At 35.9% G+C, this 23,120-nt stretch overlaps 1 protein-coding gene across 1 annotated transcript in view; it reads left to right on the forward strand.

Moving 5' to 3' along the window:
* The window catches only part of LOC150096256 (dynein light chain Tctex-type 1-like), a 105,282-nt gene that overhangs the window by 42,581 nt on the left and 39,581 nt on the right, over positions 1-23,120 (forward strand). Inside the window, exon 3 of the mRNA XM_090409013.1 lies at positions 21,092-21,215. Within this exon, the coding sequence (XP_090265139.1) occupies positions 21,092-21,215 (124 nt within the window). The remainder of the gene's footprint in view (positions 1-21,091; positions 21,216-23,120) is intronic.

Here is a 23,120-nt window from a genome sequence, read left to right on the forward strand (position 1 = left end):
TCCATCAAGCAATTTCTTATCCACTTCATCAACTTTATATCCATCCCCATATGCTGCAATTTAGTGATTAAAATTCCATGTGGCATCCTGTCAAAAGCCTTTACAAAGTCCAGCACACCCATTACCTTTATCCAACTTGGCTGTTACTATATTATAAAAGGCAAGCAAGTTACTGAAGCATGACCTATCCTTTACAAAAACCATGCTGTCTCCCCCCCCCCTCCCCATTTAGTATCTCATTCTTATCTACTCATTTCTGGATTTTTTCCCTTAACCAACTTTAGTATCACTACTCCTGAGGTGCTGATCAGTGGTAATTTGCTTAGTCTAGTAGCCTCCTTTATGCAATGGAGTTGTTTTTTCCCTCTATCATCCCCTTGGGACCAGCCTAGAGTTGAGACTAAAATAACATGTTCAAAGCCACTGCCAATTCCCTAGCACTTCTCATAAATCTCAAGCTGGTATACCATCTAATCCCATAGCTGTATTCACATCAAGGTTTGTGACATCTATGTTTCTGTATAAACCCTTGTTTCTCTTCTTATAGCAATATCTCCACCTGGATGGTGTACACTTGCAAAGTGATCAATTGATAATTCAACAATTTCATCAGCTTCTTGCCATCAGCATTCATCAGAATTAGTCTTCCACAATCATTCTTTCTTTTACTTGCCACATGCTTACAGAACTCTTTGGGATTATCTTTGGCCTGCACTGCTAATTTCCTTTCATACTCTCTGATTTTTCTTTCATATCATACCGGTCACTCTTCTAGCCTGTGCTTTGTACTGTTCATGTGCCTGCTGGTCACCTTTTTCTTTGAATTGCCTCTACAAATTTTTCTTTTTTGGTGGCTCTTGATTAATGATATTATTCATCTATTTAACTCTGACTTATTCAATACTTACATTTAACTATGCAATTTGCTATTACTTGCTATTAAAGAGCTGTCGGTGCACAATATATAGTTTCTCACAGCTTCCTGCAGTATAGCCTGTTTCCACAAAGGGACTTTGGCCAACTTTAACTTGGTTAAAATTGTATACCTTTCCTAGTTGGAGGAAATGCCTACTAGACCTCCAAGTGTACATGCTTTTCATCTCCTGGTGAAATACCACCACCTTGCTTATTAGAGGCTTGAAGTGGCTGCAGCCATGTTTGGTCACTAGAGCAAGGGTTCCAGTTTCTGTCCTCTCTTCCCACATGTAGTGTCGAGTGATGTTCTCTTCTACTGTCCACCCTAAATGACATAACAATCATACTGTTGGAGGCTGAACCCTCTCCCATTCAAGGTACAGCAGTAAAATGTTTCCAAAAGCCAACCAAGCCTGCTAGTAATGAATCTGGAGGCTTTCCGATCAGCTAGTGTCAAATCCTGGAGCCACTTATTTTGAGTTTGGCTGGAGGGAGACCAAGCACAATGATTGCAGGAAGAACTGTCAAGGCCATGTATGGACAAGAGACTGGGTTTTCTCTGTGTGGGCAGTATGTTTCCACTAGACGTCTCCTCCTTATTCACGAATGTCCCCCTCAAAGAAACCTTAGAGCTAATCCAAGCTAAATTTCCTCCCGATATCTCAGCCCTATTTCAGTTTACAATGAACTCGGGCTATTTCGTTTGGCAGGAAAAATTCTACAAACAAATAGAGGGGACAGCCATGATGATGTGTTCGCTATTTGGCCACATGGCCCAGATTCACTCCTCTCCTTCCTAACACACTTAAACAACCAACACCCTAGAATCAAGTTCACCCTGGAAAAAGAGGCAAACAATAACCTCCCCTTCCTAGACACACTAGTCACCCGCCAACCTGATGGAACTTTGGTTTTCTCAGTTTATAGAAAACCCACCCATACAGGTAGATACATTCACCAACAATCCCATCACCCCCCCCCCTCACAACAATATGGAGTTATTAAGACACTATTCAACAGGGCAAAAATAATTTGTTCTAATGAGCAAGCCCTAACCACTGAACTAAATCACATTCGTGACACTTTCTTAGCCAATGGCTCCCCCCCCCCAAAAAAAAAGAATCCAAAAAATACTTAACCCAGTTATCCACAACCCACCACCCCCTCCCCTTCACAAAAAAGATTACTCTAGATCCATCACCATTCCCTACATCCGAGGCACCTCGGAAAAAATCAACAAAATCTTAAAAAAACATGACTTGACCACCTGTTACAGACCACATAGAAAATTGGCATCCCTTATCCGCTCCACTAAATACCAACCACTTCCCCTAGACCTACCTGGTGTATACCAGGTCCCTTGCAGCTGTAAACTGTTCTACTTTGGCCAAACAGGCAGGACAGCAAATATCAGAATCTCAGAACACAAGGATTACATCCAATTTCACAAGTACAGCCACTCTTGGCTTGCAGACCATGCTCTGGATACTCTCCACAGAATAAGATGGAAGAAAGCCACGGTAATACACCGCAGCAAGTTCAAATATGAAAGACTATTCATGGAATCAGCCTCAGCCCTTAGGAACATGCCAAACCTCAACAAATTTGGATGCATGAGACTGCCTCAAATTTGGGAAACGTTTATCAGAAGAACTTCAGCCCAAAGGCCAAGAACTACCAATATAGCCCGCCAGGGGGGCACCATCAGGACTTTAGGAAAACGTTAACTTCCTAGCTTCTGTTCTCATTTGCTGTTATGTAGTACTTGTGTGCACTTGTCTTTGTAATAAGTTCCCAAGAAGATGGCAACGTGACGTTTGCTGAAATATTGGAAAGTATATATTAAAGTTTATTTAATTTATATTTCTAGTGTACGCTGTCAATTCCTTAATTATTAGTTATCATGTATAACCAGCGTATAAGCCTCTCAACAAGAATACTAGGTGGAATGATACAGTAAAAAGTACTTTTGTTGATAGGGAGTAACCTTGTTAATGATGTAACTTTTTCATAATATTCTGTTACACCTCCTGAGGGTACATGACAGGAATTTGATGATGATGAGCATTTATATAACCTACTTGATGATTCTCATATAATGAAGTGATTACAGAAGTGAATTGAATTTATAAAAGATGTTTCCAAACCAACTGTCCCAAAGAATTTACATGGTTAAAACATGACAGCTATTTCAACGTATCATTAGGTAGCATTTATTTCAAGCATTTGTTTCAGGTTTGAATGAAAGTGTCAAAGTAAAAATATTAGCAGGTCTGCTCAACATGTTGCGTTAGAGAATAAATTTACACAAAAACACACTTGGTCATTTATTTAATGAATTCTGGTTTAAAGTACGAATATTTCAGTATATGGATAGCGAACCATCTTCGGTGTATTATAGTTGGAAATTTTAAAAAATCAGACAACAATTAGGACATCTGAAGAATAGAATCTTTCCTTGTCATGGGATAACCTGGTAAAAACCGATACTATTAGGATCAGATGAAGTGTGTGTGTGTGAGTAAGAGTAATTATTAAACAAATACATAAAATAAAAAGTAAACTTTAAAAAAAAAAGTATAATATTTAAGCTGTATAGTTCTCAATAACAGTTTCCTCGAGTTTTAGCCTGGAAAGTTCATTGTTTAAGGTTGAGATCAGAGTGATGACCTAAAGTGAGTGATCAGAGAGAGATCAGCCTTTATCCAACTTAGCTGTCACTGATTATAAAAGTTACTGAGGCATGACTTGCTTTTCACAAAACTATGTCACTCCCTGTATAGTATCTTATTCTTATTTATCCATACATGGATTTTTCCTTTAATCAACTTCTCTAATATCTTGACCACTACTTCTGAAGTGCTGGTCAGTTGATTATTTGCAAGCAGGTGGAAAGAGGGAAGCCTCCTTTTTGCAGTTGAACTATTTTACCCTCCTTCCATTCCCTTGGGACCACTTTAGAACTAAGACTTAAGTGCAGTCAAAGGCACTGCTAATTCCCTAGCACCTCATAATACCCAAACCAGTATACCATCTAATCCCATAGCTGTATTCACATCAAGATTCTTTAATATCCTGTGCACCTCCACTTTGTCTATTTCAATTTTCATATAAGCCTCTCTTGTTACTGAAATATCTTTGCCTGGATGATGTACCCTTCAAAGTGATCACTTGATAATTCAACTATTTTGTTGACTTTAGTTATCTCCCTAATTCTTCCATTATTCTTCCTTTTATTTGCTGCATGCCAAAAGAATTCTTTGGGATTACCTTTGGCCTGCACTACTAATTTCTTCTCATACTCTGATTTTGCTTTTCTTACCGTACCAGTCATCATTCTGGCCTGTGCTTTGTACTGCTCAAATGCCTGCTGGTCACCTCTCTTTTTGAATTCCCTCCATAAAGTTTTATTTATTCTATTTTTTGAAGCCCTGCTTATTGAAATATCATCCATATAGCAAAGCTGTAGGGAGGGTTTTGGATTAAACATTGAAAACTTTTCTCTTAGCTATTCCAAGTAGAAGTTAGCAAGGATATGAGAAATTGAAGAGTGCATTGTGATATCTTCAATTTGTTGATAAAGCTTTTTGTTCCAACTAAAATATTCAGAATTCATGAAAATCTTGAACAGGTTTAAATATCTGATGGTAACTTAGATGATAAAAAAAATCTTGGATGTCAGCTAGAGGAACATTCATAAAAGTGATGCTATGTCGAAACTTATAGTAAATCTGTGAAATTGAAAAAAAGTCTCAAATCTTTAATTTTGATATAAAGTCTCTTGTAATTTTAGTATGAGAGAGAGAGAGAGAGAGAGAGAGAGAGAACATGGTTAAAGGAGATAGAAAATTTGAAAGTAACTTTGAAATTTTGTATGTAGAACTTCCTATGCAATCTATGAATCATTCCAAGAATTCCACCCAGAATTTTTTTTAAGACAAGCCTTATAAACTCAGTCTACTATACAAGCTTGTCCAGATCAGACATTTACAAACATCCATGCCTATAATGGAATTCAAACCCACTAACTGTTGGTTGGAGAACAAGAAGTGCTAACCACTTGATCAACCAGGCTGGCAGTTTTGGTCCATAAATTCTAGGTGGCCTTGTATGCTGAGTTCCAAGTTTTTGAACTGTATCAGAATCAAGCAAATGTACATTATCCAATAAAGTTAAACTGACTATTGGTTGAATCTCTGCTAATTAACACATAAGTTTTTTTGATCTCTTAGCAATATGTTCATTTTCCATTTATAACCAGAAGTCAGAAGTAAAGTAATGTTGCTTAATTTGGTGATAATAAGGTTTTTATATTTTTGAAGCCCATGCAAAGCTTTTTTTTTTATGGAATGATAATAAATTAGTACACAGATTTTCCCATAAATACAAGTCTCTTTAAAGAAAGTGCTAAGGGCTTCTACATCACTCCAATCTCTACCATAATGATAGACTTTCCATGCCAAAACTGGGAAATTGTTATCAAGAACTATACAACTTAAATATTATACGGGTGGCCCATAAGTCATGAAAGGTTTAAACATTTAACAACTTTTTTTTATTTATTAATTTTAATTTTTTTTTTTTTTTTTTGCTATAATGAAATTCAGAACCTGGATATTTTTTTATTAGTTATGAAAAACCACATAATGTAAATGCCTTCCAGTTTTGGCTTCATAAAGAAGCTTTTCCACATGCTTCTTTCCACAGCATGTGGAAAGACGCCTGTGGAATATTAACAACATGACAGTTGTTAATGTTTCTGTATGCAGTGCCTTAATTTCTGCATGAATGTTCACCTTCAGCTGTTGGATTGTCTGGGTTTGTTCACATCTTCCTTTCCTTCAGGTAACCCCCCCCCCCCCATAAGAAGAAAGGTTCCATGAAAATTCATCAAATGATATTTACCAACTGGCAATTCATCAAATGACAATTCATTGAAAAAGCAATTCATCGAATCAACAATTAATTGAACAACAATTTAACAAATGGCAATTTATCAAATAAACAATTTGTTGAACAACAATTCATTGCAAATACAGTTGATCGAAAAAACAATTCACTGATAATTTTTCGATGAATTTTCTTGAAAACTATTATTTTAAGGTGTTTGGTAAAAATACTTAACATCACCCAAGATGTAGACAACATATGTAGGTGGTAATCATTGAGATGTTATAATTATTTTGTTGTTTTTACAACATTATTCTGTAAGTATGCCTGCTGCTTCAGTGTATAGATAGTGATTTATCTTTAGACAAAAAAGTTCGTTCTACCTAATTTTTTCACAACAACAATGATCAGATCGAAATCAAAACTGATACATTTTAATGTAGATCATATCTATAAAATTTCATTAAATATCATTTAGCCAGAGTGGAATTATTATCATTTCCAAACTCATTTACCAAAATTTCTAATAAAAGTGATCCAGGCTGCTCACCCAAAAGGGCCGCAAGGCTGCAGCCCCTCAAGTATAAAGTGAGAGTTCTTGTTTTATTACCGCCATTCTTAAATTTTTATATATTTATCTAAAAACCATTATTTTCTTGTTTGCAATACAATACTGTGCGATAGTATTTTATATAATTCATTTTGTAGCAATAGTTATACTTTGCAATAATGAATGTGCTGGGCTGGCTAGGACTAGTATCAGTACTGGCTAGTATACTCAATGCTGGAGTTACATTCAATGCAGACTGCACCAAACTGCTACCTAGTGGGGGGAATAACTCATGATTTATATGCAGTTTGGGCTGGTAGCATTACAGCCCCACCACTACAAATTCTTACGAGTCGCCACTGAAGTGATCCGATTGGAACTAAAATTGAACTACACAGACTCCTTGTACATTTTACAAATTTTGACATTTGCACTTATCCACTGGATTATGTTGTCCCTTTGTAGCCTCAAATATAGTTGAATTGAAACCTGGAACAGTTCGATAAATTTGTGTAAAAGATTCAAATACCAAATCAGAGTAAAATTCATCCCATATAACTGGTGCGTGTCTGGATGTCACATATTAATACTACTATTACTACTAATAATAATGGAACCTCCGTAGTTCAGTTGGTATAAATGAAGCCCTTTAGTTAGAAAGACCCGAGTTTGAATCCCGTGCAATGATGTGAAGAATTTTTATCAGTCCTCTTCAACTTGAAGGTGAGTTATCCGGTCTCATATCATCTTCATATAAGATGGTAGGGTTTTGAACCTAGAAATTGAGGTGTTTCATCCTGCAAAAGCAGTCTCCATGAACATATCTAACATATCAGACATAAAACACTTACTGGATAAGGAAAACAATGGGAAACCATCTTGCCCCCTAATTATTCCTTAGTAAAATAGCATTGCTACCCCACCAACTTTTTGGTAGAGGAGAGAGGAGGAAAAGGCAAATAATAATTATAACAATAATTAAGATTTTTTACATGATCTTTTCCGGATTGTGTAAAATACAAAATACACGATATTCATATACTGACTGAAAGGAACATCCCTGGGGAAAAAAAAATTTGCCATGCATGTCTATGTAACAAATATAAAGGGGATATCATGCTACCCTTCAACTACATCACAAGTTATTCCATTAAAAACTGCAATTCTTTTTGATAAATACACTTCACTTGCTTGTAATTCATTTTTTGGTGAACTATTCATTCAACGATTTGTAGTTTCGATGAATTGTTGGTTTCAGTTGCCTTTTGATAAATTTTATTTTAGATTAATTGCTTTTTGAGGAACTGCCTTTTGATTAATTTCTTTTTCGATTAATTGTTTATTTGATTGTTTTTTTTTAGATTAATTGTCTTTTGTTATTGTTTTCGATGAATTGCTTTTTTGAGGAACTGCCTGGAAAAAGTTGGCAGGAGCTGTCAGATCTGGAGAATGTGATGGCCAATTACTTGCAAAAATTATTTGCAAAATTATTCACATACCAAAATTGTGCTTTAAAAGTTCACAATCCAACAGTGATGGTTCATTGTTGGATTGTGAAATTTTTCATTATTAATTTTGCAAATGTTCCTTAGAACACCTGAAAAAATCAATAATCAAAAAAAGTTATTTGCATTTTAAACCCTTTCGTGACTTCTTGGTCACACTTTGTGTGTGTGTGTACATGCGTGTGTATTATTGTATGTTTTAATAATTACTCTTACACACTTCATTTGATCATAATATTATAATATTTTAACTAGCTGTCTCATGACTGCATACAAGGAAGGATTCTGGTCTCCATGTACCTTCATTGTTGTCTTGATTTTTCATGATACATGTACCAAAGTATTTATACTTTAACCAGTCTTAGTTGAATAAATATCAAGCTATGTTTTTGTATAACTATTTTCTAATTAATGACTTAGTTATCCCTTTGTCAACACAACACTTTCAGATAAAGTAGTGGCAACATGCACACAAAATGTAAAATAGTTTATCAATTCTATACAATTACATCCCTTCAGCATAATCTCCTGCCATGTTCTGCACCTATTTACAAATTTGTGGGAGCTGCTGGATACCATCAGCAGAGTTGCCTGTTAATATCAGTGATAGTGCAACCTGCTGCTCAAAAAACCTCTGCCACATCACAAAATTGCAGACTTCTGAGGAGTTCTTTCATTTTGGGGAAGAAGTAGAAGTCACAAGGACTGATATCAGGTGAATACGGAGGATGTTCCGATGCCTCCCATTGCCACCTGTCCAACATCATGACACATGATATTGTGCATTGTTGTGCAACAAACAAGGTGGAGAACCCATGAAAAATGTCACTTTCTCCTTAAAGCTGGATGCAAGTGGTGCTCCAGAAATTCTTAATAGTATTGTGCATTAACAGTTTGCCCTTGGGACACAGCATGATGAAAAATGATACTTTGAATGATATGACTATCAGCATGAATTTAACTTCACTAGGCTACTGCGAAGTTTTTTCAGACAGGTTGGTCCTGAATGGCACCATTCATTGGATTGTCTCTTCAGTTCAGGTTCATAAGCTGTTGCCCAAGTTTCATTGGCTACAATATAATTAAGAAATGCATTCCCTTCATTTTTGTATTATTCCAGATGGAGGCAGCAACCTGTGCCAATTTTGCATCTCAGTCAAGTGATGTGAAACCCAATGAGCTGAAATTTTGTGCATACCAAGCCTCTCTTTTTAGGATGTGCCAAACACTTTGGTGGTTTATCCCAGTTTTGTGATGAATTCTTCACCCTGTGTTCTGAGTTTTTTTACTATCCTTTCTTCCAGACCAACATCAATGGGATCCAATGCTCTGCCACCATATTTACCATGCAGTGTGACCCATGGAAATCTGGAAATGCGGATCCCTGGTAGTCATGCACTACTATGGCCTGACAGATTGTCCTTGATGAATCTCTCAATTGGCTAGTGGGCTTACCTACAAGGGTTAATGGTTTTGCAGTAAGTCTCTTATCCCATGGTCTGGGGTTGGGATTCAAGGCTTGCTGTGGTGCTGATATAGACAGTGTACCCATGTCATTAGACTCCTGAGCACAATCATTGCTTGCTGTTCAATAGGCATCCATGTGTAGCTCCATGGTGGATGGGGAGCCCTGGTACTAAACCACAAACCCCTTGAGCATGAATTCTCTACCCTCAAATATTTCAGGGATCTAACAAGGTTCCAACCAAGTACTGATACTGCAGACACAGCATTTGGTAATGGAAGTAAGAAACAAAAGATATGTGATACCATACAAATGTGGCAGTGATTGTGATCAACCATGCAACAGGTGAAAAGCCAATAGGGAAAATATCACTCTTCCTTATTCAGAAGGGTTTAGAAGGACTGGCAGGATCTCCCAAAACTGTTAAGAAATTATGTTCTGGTGATATCTTTGTGGAAACATCATGTCAGCAACATTCTGAGAAACTTCAGAATGTTGCTGACATGATGAGAGCAACATCAATGAGTGGAATCACAATAACACCTCATAAAACACTCAATTCTTGTAGAGGAGTGATATCAGAATGGGATCTCCTAGATGTTTCTGATGAAGAGATGTTCAGAGTTTAAAGATCAGGGAGTGACAGGTGTGAGGTGCATCCTGATACATAGGAATGGTCACCTGATTCGAACAAGGAAATCATCCATACTTTTGATACACCTAAGCCTCCACTATCTGAGAAAATAGAGTATCTCAACTGTTCCATTAGCCTGTACATCCCTAATCCACTAAGATGCTTTAAATATTATAAATATGGGCATTCCCAAACTCCCTGTCATGTCTCTACCGCCTGCAACTGATGTGGTAGTAAAGAGCATGATAACAAATCTTGCTTTGCAGAGAAAGCTAAATGTATCAACTGTCAGGGATCAGACAGCTTACTCCTGTGCATAACAGAAAAATGAAAAAGAAATACAAAATATGTCATATCAGGCTGCAAAAAGGAAGTTTCCTACCACTATACATGTTCTGAGAACCCACTTGTCAAAAAAATTATGCAAGGATATCACTTAAAGATAAACAACCCAATACACCAACCGAAAAAATGGATAGTTGGGTATCCACTGAAAGTAAATTAAACTTGCCAACTGACCCTGATACATCAGATGTATTAAATATTTTAACAGAGGAAGAGATGGACACTGGCCATCCATACTTTCCAAAATCAGTTGATAAATATAAAGCTGACAAAGGTAAACCCTCTATCTCCCAAAAACCAGACAAGTCCACAAAGCCAAAACGTAGGAAAATGTTTACAGTGGAACTGTCATGAGTTTTACAGAATATTAATGATATCAAAATTTTACTGCAGAAACACAAACCTTTCTGTATGTGTTTCAGGAAACATTTATGACCGAATGAGAACCCTACCTTAAAGAATTTTGTTGTTGTATGCAAGGACAAAACTGGAGGTGGTCCTGCTCATGGAGGAGTAGCTATTCTGGTGGGCAATTCCATCATGTCCAGCTTAATATTGCTCTGGAAGCATTACGAATTTTCTTATCTGTGTGATTTTTTATTATACTATGTTCAATTTATTTACCACTAGGTACTGAGATAAATTAAATTGGTCTTGATAACCTTATCTTGCAACTGCATGAACTCATACTTCTTATGGGTGACTAATGGGCACGACACTGTGGGGTAGCACCAACACAAATGGACGAAGTCGTATCATTGAACGAATCCCTGATAATAATGACCTCTCTCTCTCTTTTTGAATAATTGACTCAATACTTTCTTCCATATGCTTATCTGCTCATATTCTGCAATCAATCTTACAATCTACTCTCTTGCCACTTTTTCACTGCTCATGTGGGATGTCAAAGACAACATCTGTGGAAGTAATTATTATTTGGTTATTTGCACAATGTCTTCATACAAACCATGTTCTCCTACATGGATGCACATATGGAAAATGGACTAGGATGAGTGGAATTTTTTTTTTTCCATCTTGCAAAATTTAATGCTGATACAGTTAATCAAACACCCATCATTGAAACAGTAAAGTATGTAACAGACTGCATTGTCCAGGCAGCAACAGCCTCAATTCCAAAAACATAGTGTTGATTTTTGCTCTATGCAAAGCATTGGTGGAAGCCAGGTAGCCACAAAAGATCAACACAGAGCATGAGGTATATTTTGTGGATAACCCACCACATCAAACTTAATGTGGTGGGTTATCCACAAAATATACCTCATGCTCAAGCCAGAGCATGTTATATGAGACATTAAAGTAAAAAACAATCTTGGATCCAATTTACCTCATCAGTTAATCAAACAACTTGTGCAAAAACTGTATGGGATAAAATCTTGAAAATAAAAGGAAGATACAGAACACGCCATTTATCTACTTAAATCTTAATGGATGTATTATTGCTGATCCCTAAGCTGTTGCAGACAATTTGGGAGAAACTTTTGCCAGAATCTCAGCAACAACTTCATATCCTCCTAAATTTTTAATGCTTGAATGAGCAACTAGAGAAACAACAGCTAAATTTTTTCTACCAATGGGCTTGAGCATACAATTAGCCATTTGTTAAGGAAAAAACTAAAAAGAACTCTTTTACTGTCTCATCCTAGTGCAGTAAGGCCTGATGACATCCATCATGAAATAATAAAACATCTTTTGTGAATCTTCTCTTAATATACAACAGATTACTTGCATTTCCAGATTCTTGGCATAAATCAGTTGTCATTGCTATCCCCAAACCAGGAAAGGATCCATCGCAAGTGATTAATTATCAACCTATTGCTTTGACCAGCTGCCTTTGTAAGATATTGGGAATAATGGTTAATGCCAGAATTCTCTGGCATTTAGAAAGCAACAGTCCTCTCTCCAATATACAGTATGGCTTTCGTAGACATTATTCAACTTTGGACCATTTGGTCAATTTAGAAACTTGTATAAGAGATGCATTCCTGAAGCAAGAACATCTAGTTTGTCTTCTTTAACATGAAAAAAGCTTATGACACATCCTTGTGATATGGCATATTAAGAGACCTCTATAACTTAGGTCTCAGGGAAATCTTCCTGTATTTATTAAAAACTTTCCATCCAGATGATCTTTCCAGTTCAAAAGTGAGAAGTATGCTATCTCATCTATATCATCAAGAACAGGCTGTTCCCCAGAGCTCTGTCTTAAGTGTGACACTTGTTGCTATTAAAGTTAATTTAATCGGTGAACTGCTTCCTCCCTCTGTAAGTAATGTTCTATATGTGGATGACTTCATAATTTACTGTCAGTTTCATAACATGAGGGTAATCGAAAGACTACTTCAAGCAGTTGTTTGTGCTGCTCTATGGGTTCTGGTTTTCAGCACAAAGAAGGATCTGTGTATCCTTCTGTCGAAAATACACTCTTCACCCAGATCCTGAATTAAGAATGAGACAAACTGTTATTCCAGTAGTAACAGAGGCCAAGTTCTTGGTACTCATCTTTGATAGAAAACTTACATTCCTTGTACATACACATAAATGACATACACATTTGTCAACTAAAAGAAAAATGCAAGAGATCATTGAATCTCCTTCAAACTCTATCCTGTACTGAATGGGGTGTAGATTGATCTTCGTTGCTTTGTCTTTATTGTGCACTTATATGTTCAAAGCTGGATTATGGGTGTCTCGAATGTATGGTTCTGCAAAGCAAAATAACCTGCCATGATTGGATCCCAGCCATCAGGGTATACAGATAGCTGCTAGTGCCTTTTCGCACCTTGCCCACTCAAAGTCTGAAGCAAATGAAGTGGCTCTATCACTTACACAGAAACAGTTGTCTCTTAATTATGCCCTAAAAAAAAATCACTTCCAAAGCATCCTACATTGACTAGTCTATTTTCTCTGCGTTGCAAAGCTCAGTATCACACACATCATACTGCTGTATATTCTTTTGGTGTTAAAGAGACTACGAGCTGTTGACATGAATGTTGACAACATTGTCTGCTAATATAACAGCATCCCTCCATGTCAGGTTTTCATTCATTTCTGTAACCTCTCAATTTTTCAACTTCAGAAGTCTCACTCCATTATCTGTCTACCAGCAATTGTTTAATGTACACACATAGCAGTCTACTCTGATTTCTTGCCCATCTGTACTGATGATTCAAGGTCAGAAATCTCTGTTGGCTGTGCTGCTATGTTTCTTGACATTACTATCTCTAGCCAGATCCCACCTGATTGCAATAATTATACAGCAGAGTTGCATGCCATTCAGCTTGCACTTGTGCATATAAAAGAAAACTGCTACCAAAAGTAATTTATACAGACTCATTAAGTTCTTTACAGGTTATCTCATCTCCTCTCTGTATAATCCTCATTCACTGTTGTGTGAGGTGTTACGCCTGTTCTACGAAATTAAGACCCTTAATTTTGATGTTGAGTTGTGTGGATTCCCAGCCACATTGGAAATAAGGAAAATGAAATTTCAGATGCAGCTCCTAGATCAGCTGATACTTTTTCCATGTACTGTTTTATGCTACCATATACTGACCGCAAACAGTTTATAAAATCCATATTTATGAATTTAGGGACACAAAACACACGTGTTGAAAAGATTATTTTACTGATTAATAATAAAATAATAACTTTACGTTTCAACCCCTGTATTGAGGTCATTCAGAAGGATACATGTGTATAAGAGCAAGCTACATGCTGTTGCACTCTATACAAGTAAATTACATCTACATTGTTAACTAATCTTTTTTCTTAGCCTGCCCTCTAGTGAAAGAAAGAAAAAAAATTAAATAAATAAAATAAACAGAAATAAAATAAAAACTACAATAAACTCTGCTAAAGTCCTCACCTACTAGGATTCTTCTGGAATTATACAAGTTTATATTGTTATATCACGATTAACTATATAATTCCAGAAGAATCCTAGTATGTGAAATTGTAATATAACAATATAAACTATAATTCCAGAAGAATCCTAGTACATGAGGACTTTAGCAGAGTTTATTGTAGTTTTTATTTTATTTTTGTTTATTTTATTTTATTTATTTATTTCATTTTTATTTTATTTTATTTATTTATTTCATTTTTATTTTATTTTATTTTTTTTTAATTTTTTTTTTTTTCACTAGAGGGCAGGCTAAGAAAAAAGATTAGTTAACAACGTAGATGTAATTTACTTGTATAGAGTGCAACAGCATGTAGCTTGTTCTTATACACACGGAAGATCACCTCAATACAGGGGTCAAAACATAAAGTTATTATTAATCAGTAAAATAATCTTTTCAACACATGTGTTTTGTGTCCCTAAATTCATAAATATGAATGCTGATCACTGTGTAACCTTAAAAGAAAGAGTTTATAAAATCAAAGTTAATTGCACAATGGTAATACTCATGGCAGGAAGCACTGGCAAACAGTGCTTTCTGCCAAGAGCATTGACAGTCTAGTCAATGTAGGAACAGAAGAGAGGCAGTTGTTCTTGCTATGCTGTGCATAGGTCACAGATATCTCACGTATTCTTATTCACTGAGGACTGATGACCCACCTATTTGTGAAAATTGCAACATGCATTTTATCATTTGTCATATTCTGGTAGAGTTACAGCACTTCACATGAGAGGAATGAAATTTTTAGGTATCCAGCTAAGCCATATACACTCAAGGAGATGTTATCAGACTCGGACAAATTACATGATGTTTTTAACTTTTTACAAAGAATTAATTTATACAAACACATTTGATTATACATTTTATGTATATGTAGATTCTGCATTGCTCAGCTTAATTTTTGTACATACATATTATTTATTAATTTATCTCATTATTTATTAATTCCTTATGTACTGCTGGAACCTTCGTTATGGTGCAGTATGACCTTTGCTGTTCTTGTGCCAATAAACCATAAACCAACTAACCAAATCTTCTTGAACTGACTTTCAATCAGTCAACATAGACACATTACATCCATAACTTCTATTTGATATATCCTTTTATAAGTTTTAAATTGGGCCAAGTTGCAAAGGAATGGAAAGAGTATAAATCTTCCACTTCATAATGGAGCTGATAAGACAGGCCATGTGTAGAGTTATAGTTTGTGTTGAGATTAGGACCAATTAGAACTGGGTTAACAACAGCAGTATTCTCTTTGATGGACAACATGAATTTGATAAAAGAAGATTGTGTTTTAGCACTCTATTTACTTATTATAATGTGGTGACAAATGCATTGGACAAGGGAGATTGCATACAAAGTGGTATATTTAGATTTTCCAAAGGCCTTTGATAGATATTTGCATGACACATTGGTAATTAAATTGCAATGAATGGAATTGGATAGTAGTTTGGTGCACTGGATTAGAGATGGGTTGTGTGTGGGGAGCGATATCTCAGAATAGGAAAGTCACTAATTGTGTTCCTCAGGCATCTGTTTGGGGCCATTGTTTTATGTTAATGATATTAGGAAAGATTTGAATGGGGGATATGCAATTGTCTGCAGATGATGATGCAAATTGGGGAAAACTTTGAGGAGTAGAGCAGATATTGAAGCTTTGCAAAAGGATCTGAAAGTCAGGCTGAATGGGCAAGTGATCAGGGTTACCAGTTTAATATTGCAAAGTGCAAATTTAAAATTTAGGAAGCTTAGATGAACTAGTCTCTGGACCATTTCCATTATCTCTTCATCCTTATGAAAACCAGTCCATATCTGTGCACAATAATCCATATGTGGCCTTATCGAGGCCTTATATGGTAGAACGATAATATAGGGTGAGGAAAAATGAACAAAATGTGAATGAAAATATAAAAGTAGAGAGTGTAGTAGGTTTGAAACATCATGAAGTTTTTGAAAATGGTGTTGACTGGGAGAATGTGGGTTGAGAAAGAGTAGATAGCTTGCACAGAGAGAGAGAGAGAGAGATATGCTGAAAGAAGAAGTGGAATATATCAGGAACGAGTTGAAAAGTGTGAAAGAAGAGTATAGGCGACTGGAAACAATGAATGCAAAGCAAATCAGAGTAGGAGTGAGAGAAAGAGAGTTATGGGAATGATAGATGGGGAAAGAACAGAAGAACCAGTGAAAGAGAGGGAATGAGAGAAAGGTGAGACAGTGCAGGAATCAGGGATGGAGAGATGACAGGTAAGTGGGGGAACAAAGAAAGAAAGTGTTAGAGGAGAGAGAGTTAGGGATGCAGGTGAGCAAGTAAGATATAGAGTGGTAACAGGTGTAATGAATGGAGATTCGGTGATCCGTGACATGCAAGATAGAAATCCAGAAGAGTGTTTGCCTGGAAGAATGATAGCTAATGTGACTATGACAATTAAGTGAAGTGAAAGGATGAATGAGATGATTGTGATGGAGGGTACAATGGCTTGAGAGGCAGCGTGAATTGGGTGGCAAGAGATCTGGGGTTCTTGTTTGAGGTTGTACGAAAGAATACTGAGAGAGAGAGAAAAGATAATGAGTGTGGTATGATAATGTAGAGCTGCAGAGAAGAGCATCAGTAATGAATAATATAATAGCCAGAATGTGTCGAAAGAGAGGCTTGGATTATGTGAATGCTTAGAGAGTATCTGAGGACAGAAAGAAACTATATATGAGAGATGACTTGCATTTGAATGAGGAAGGTGTAGGCAAGTCAGTGTGTCAATGCAGGGGAAACTAGAATTATCCCAGATATCATCAGGGTGGATGATAGCTGGGGCGGCCTCTTTTGGGAATAGTCACTTGGGGGAAGGGGGATTATATCGTGTACTACTGAATCCAGTGGAGTGTGGAGGTGGATAATGATAGGTATAGAAACAGTGACAATGCCTTGATTCTTTACATCAATGCAAGAGTATCCAGAATAAAGGCGATGAAATGGTGATGCCGATAGCATCAGTCTGTGCATAGATTATTGGGATCTCTGAGACATGGTTGACAGAAGATGATGATATACTGACATGAATAGAAGTAGCAGGGTATAGCATTTTTCGATCGGATAGAAAGGGCAAACACAGTATTGGAGTACTACTTATGATTAGTGATAAGTTATGTACTTTCAGAGTGGAGGATTTGGAGGGTAATGGCCACTAATGGTTTTGAAAGCATATAGTGTGAGGTAGAGGAAGGTAGAACAGGATATTTGTGCAGTGTTGCTACAAGCAAGGGAGTAGAGGAGCAGGAGATGTTGCTACAAGTCAGGATTAGGAGCAGGAGATGTTTAAGCAATGTAACTTGGTAAGTACAAGAAGAATGATTGTTGTGGGAGATTTTAACTATATCAGTATAAATTGGGAAGAGGAAACAGCATGTAGTAATAAGGGAATGGAATTTCTAGAATTTTTGAGAGACAAATGTCTTAGATTTGATCATAGCATCAGAAGATCTGATTATAACTGAGATGCATCTCTGCCCCCTAATTGGAGAGAGAGAGAGAGTGACCATGTGGTTTTGACTTGGAAGATGAATAGACATGCAGGAATATCAAACAGAAAGAAATGTATGTGGAATTATAAGGAGGTGATTGGGGCAGTTCCATGTATGGAGGAATTGGAAGAACGAGATATCAGTGCTTGGGAACTTGTGAAGGAATATTTATTAGGCAATAGCAAGTTGTATACTACAAGTGAAGGAGGAAACACAATTTGGTGTAGAGTGGGATAAGCATTGTAGCAGACTAGAAGTGTCAAACTATAGACCAGTTCGTATTTCATCAGTAGCAAAGATCTTGGAAAAATTAGTGAGGGATCATTTACAGCATTGGCAGATTAAGATAATGTCATTTGTGAGAGTCAACATGGATTTGTTAAGAGATGCTCTTGTTTTAGTAATATGATTGCCTTTTATAATTAAATTGGCACGAGCAGTTGATGAGGGATAGGCATATTCTGCAATTTTTTTATTTTATTTTTTATTTTACAAAGGCATTTGACAGGGTACCAAATGTTAAACTGATATTTAAGTTGCAGCACGCGTGTTTAGATGTCAGGTTAGTGAACTGGATTCAGGATTGGTTGTCTGATAGGTATCATGTATGGGGGGAATGGTATCAAGGAAGCAGAGGGTTACACATGGGTCCCACAGGGCTCAGTACTGAGACCTGTATTGTTTAACCTTTATATTAATTAATATTCAATGGATTGCAGGGAGATATTCAGTTGTTTGCAGATGATATGAAGCTAGGAAAGGTTATTAGTAATAGTGCAGATGTGATAGCTCTGCAAGAGGATTTGAATAAACTGGAAGGATGGGCAAATGAATGGATGTGTCAGTATAATGCAGCTAAATGTAAAAGTCTAAGTTTGGGATACATCAATAAGAGATTGCATACTTTGTTGGAGGAACTGTATTGAAAGAAGTGGGAGAGGCAAAGGATTGGGCTGATGATTGATAGCAGCCTGAAATTCAGAGTAAACATATTGTAAAGGTGGTGAAGGTAACCCAAATGATTGCTGCAATACTGAGAAGGATGCTGACCTGCAGAGATAAGAGTTGTCATTCCATTGTATAAAGCCCTGATCAGACCAAAATTGGACTATTGTTTCAAATTTGGTCCTCAGGATTTGAAGGGGATAAATTAACCATGGAAAGAGTGTAGAGGCTGATAATAAAGATGGTATTAGCACTGTACAATGCTAGTTGTGAAGATAGGCTGAGGGAATGTGAACTGCAGAGTTTGGTAGATAGAAGGAAAGGTGATATGATTGAGACTTTAAAACTGTTGATAGTTAAAGGGTTGACACTGGGTCTTTCATTTGGTGGAACAGGGGAAGGAGCAAGGACAAGGGGCCCATCCCTGAAGTTACAAAAAGAAGTTGTGAGCAAGAGGTTAAGGAGCAATTTCTTTTATTGGAGGATGGTTGAATTGTGGGATGATAGAGTGGCAAGAGCACAAATGGTCAATGGTTCAAGGATTGGTATGATAGACTGTGTTTTTTAGAATGGATCTCCCACAATGAGGCTTGTGACTCCATGGAGGCCTGAATCATAATGTTAATAACAACATCCTGGTCTGAAATGTTTAGTATGAAAACATTGAGGGAGTGCAATTTGCAGTCTAGTGGAGTAGTGTTGGAGATATGATTAAGCCATATAAGTTGGTGAGGGGTTATTACTAGATTAATGTGGATGATGGTTTTCGTAGAATGGAGGAAGACATGAGAGCCAAGAGGGCATCCCCCAAAGCTGTATAAGGAGTTTGTGAGTAGGAGAAGTAAGGTTTTTTTTATATATGGAGAGCTGTGGATGATTAGAACGCATTACCTGAAGACAAGTGCATTTAAGGCACAGTAAGATGAGCTGTGTGTGTGTGTGTGTGTGTGTGATTTAGTGACTCACACAGCTTCTACATTTGACTCCATGGAGGTCTGATGAGATGATATTAATAATGTAATGAATTTCCTTTAGCATAGTATTGTGCTTATGGAGCTTTGATCACAACTTTTCAGTCATTTGTTATAGTAAGAGTCCAACAGTAAGCTTTTTTGAGAAGATGTTTTGTGGCAAGTGAAATAATTTACTCTTGCAAAATAGGTGGAGTAAGTTATGGGGTAAGTACACATTCGAAGTGTAATTTTTATATTTTTTGTAGTGTTTAACAAATTTTTGAAAGATTCCATCTTCTGAATAACTTGCATATGTACATACAAACAAAATAAACAATTCTAATAGCTGAGAACTTTAAAATTGTGGAAAATGCATATAATGAGTAGTTGTTTTTGAATATCAGAGTAAAGGTTTTAATGAACAGATTAAGAAGAATCTGTGAATTACCCTGAGCTGTTGAATTTTATTCAAAGAAATTTGGAAGAATTAAATTTCATCACTGGAATTTTCTAGAATGAAATAAAATTCTAGAAAAAAGATGTACTGATGGAATTTATTTTCTTTTCAAACCAAAACAACAACAAAACAAACTTCTAAGTATATGAATTGCCAATGTGCAGGTTCAATATTTATACCTAAAAAATTCATAAAAGAGCACATAACTCTGTGTTGCCATATACTATTAGTGATCTGGTTAATAAATAGTTTTTTCTTCTGCCTCTGTTTTCCCTTGATAAATTATTATTGTTATTATTACATGACACCTCCAAGGAGTCCAAAGACTCATCGAGGGAGGGCACCTACTACAACTCTCCATCGCCACCACTTAATCCACCACCTACAGTGAACTGCCACTACCATCATCATCTACACTAACGTCATATACTGCCCACCACCACCACCAGTAGTATTTTTTGTCTATAAGTTGTGTGTGTCCTCAAGGCTGATTTGTCTGTATATGCAGGATGAAAAACCCAAGTTTCCGGGAGGGTGGGGAACCCTGCTACCTTCATGCAAGATAGGTTAACTCACCTTCAATTGAAAAAAACTATAAGATTCCTCTCATCACAATGAAAATCAAACTAGGCCTTTTCTAATCGAACGGAGCAATGTACCATAATTTTTCCAATTGCACTACAGAGGTGCTTAAATTACTTTGCATTTGTTTTATTCATTAATTGTATTTTTAGATTTTAATGACTTTAAAATAAATTTAATTCTTATCTTTTATCATTCATAAAATCCAATGATAAAAAGTGTATGTAAATTTAAAATTTGTATGCACAATAAAAGATTTTCTATTATGATTGTTCTCTGAATGTATGAAAGATGTTATGTGACAAAAAAAAAAAAAAAAAAAAAAAAAGACTGGAGCATCAAATAGGATAGTATAATTGTTTACAGAGATATTTATGTATATCCTCCCTTTCTTTCTGTCTGTTTCAGACTGTTGAAGGAGTGATTGGAGGAAATATTTACCAGTGCAGTAGTGTTAGTCAGTGGATCAATACCATAGTAGAGCAAGTTTTACTTCAACTAACAAAAACAAACAAATCATTGAAATATGTCGGTAAGTTTTGTGTTTTTCATGTTAACTCAACTTTATTGAGTTAACATGAAATTGAGTTCATCTTAAATAAATTCATCTTTTCAGTATCGTTTCTTTTGAGATGAATTAAATGCAATTGGTTCATAATACATTTAATGAGACCTTTCATATTTTCATACTAGTATCACTTTGTTGAATATAGTGTATAGTTTCCCTTGAATTTTCATATGCATATCTTTTAATTACCCATTAAATGCTGTTAACATTGCAATATATTGCAATCACACATACCATTATATATTGGTCCTTACCTGGGCTGCAGCCACCATTTCAAATTATCAGTTAGGCACAGCACGTACATCATGTGTGTGTTTGAGAAAATACAGAACAGCTATTGAGAGACTCAAGGGGACAGCATGAAAAGATATCCACCTGGAACTAGATATAGGTGATGGTTTGGATTGTTTAATTATAAAGATTGGCAATAAGAGTTAGGGAACTCTTGAAATTTGCATTTAGAAATCTGAGAGTTAATAATAATGTAATTCATTTTTCACATGGAAGAGTAATAAACTAAAGTATGAGAGCGTATTAGAAGAGATAATGAACATTATATTATAAGGCACATAAAACATAATGTAGGATTAATAACTAATAAAGAAAGAAAATTAAGAATTTGAAAGGCTACTAATAAAACAGGAAAAGAAAGCATCCTAAAGTACTTTTTCATTATGTTGAGTCAGTGAAAGAAAATTAATTATGGAAAACTGTTGATAAAGGAAATTTAAAAAAAAATTTAATGGTAATCCTACCCACAAAAAGTCAGGAAGCTATGACATAATTAGTACTGTGGAATGGCCAAAAGTTTTGAAATCTAGAAACTGTTCTAGAGTAGAGATCTACATAGAATTCTATGCAAATCTCTACTTTAGATTTCCATCCAAAATTCTATCTAAAACAGATGTTTGCAAATCTAATGGCATCCATTGCTAACTGGAATTAGATTTTTGAGGTAAATATTAACAAGCTGTCATTTTCAACAACAAAAAACTAGAACAAGAGTGAGAGAAAGAGAAGCTACATAACATGTACTGGCTAGAATATAGTTATAAGGCATAAAGTTATAGAATATTTTATTATTATTATTATTTTTTTTAAATTTAATCTTGGTTAAAATATACATTTGATTAGCTTGAAACAGATAAAATATTTACACTTTAAAATGCATATTAATACATGTTACATATAATGTAAAACCATAGAATTAACATAAAAATAAAACAAAAACATAAGCAATAAACAAAAGTCTTAAGGATGAGACATTTTTACATTATCACAAAAAGGTAGTACAGTTTTAAAGGCAGAGGGGGCGCTGCAGTGTTCTTGTGTTGTCCACAAATATGTGTTTTTTTTATGATCTTTGTATGTTTTTTATTTTATTTTATATATTTTTTTACATAAGAAGAGTCTCGTCATCTTCTCCAGTCTGCGTTAAATTGGTGTAGAGTTCCCTGTTCTTGGTGGTAATTATATTCCAGTAGCAGTTGGATATTCACCTTCCTGCACTGCTTAGGCTGTGCATGAGATATTGCTTCGATTCAGTAGCCAAGAGATTCCGGTTTTTTCTTATGTTCCCTAGGTAAAAACTCTCTTTCACTGCAATGAAAAGAAAGTTGCATATTCTGTCTTCTCTGCTTTGCGTTTAGTAGGTACCAGTAGACTTAATGGCTTTGCAGGTGGTTACAGGTGCTAGAAGCAGTGTCCAGTGCCTTTGTGATGATCCCTTTATTGACAGGTCAGGCAGGTGTGCTCCAAAGTACCTAAGGTGTTACAGAACAGACAGAGATCCGATGCTTTAACTTCAAATTTGTACAGTTTTGTTGGAGTTGGTAAGATGTTGTGCCACAACCTCCACTATATGTATGC

The sequence above is a fragment of the Typopeltis vanoorti genome, chromosome 19 (genome assembly GCF_054136105.1).
Source record: "Typopeltis vanoorti isolate ZY-2024b chromosome 19, IOZ_Tvanoo_1.0, whole genome shotgun sequence".
NCBI lineage: Eukaryota > Metazoa > Arthropoda > Arachnida > Uropygi > Thelyphonidae > Typopeltis > Typopeltis vanoorti.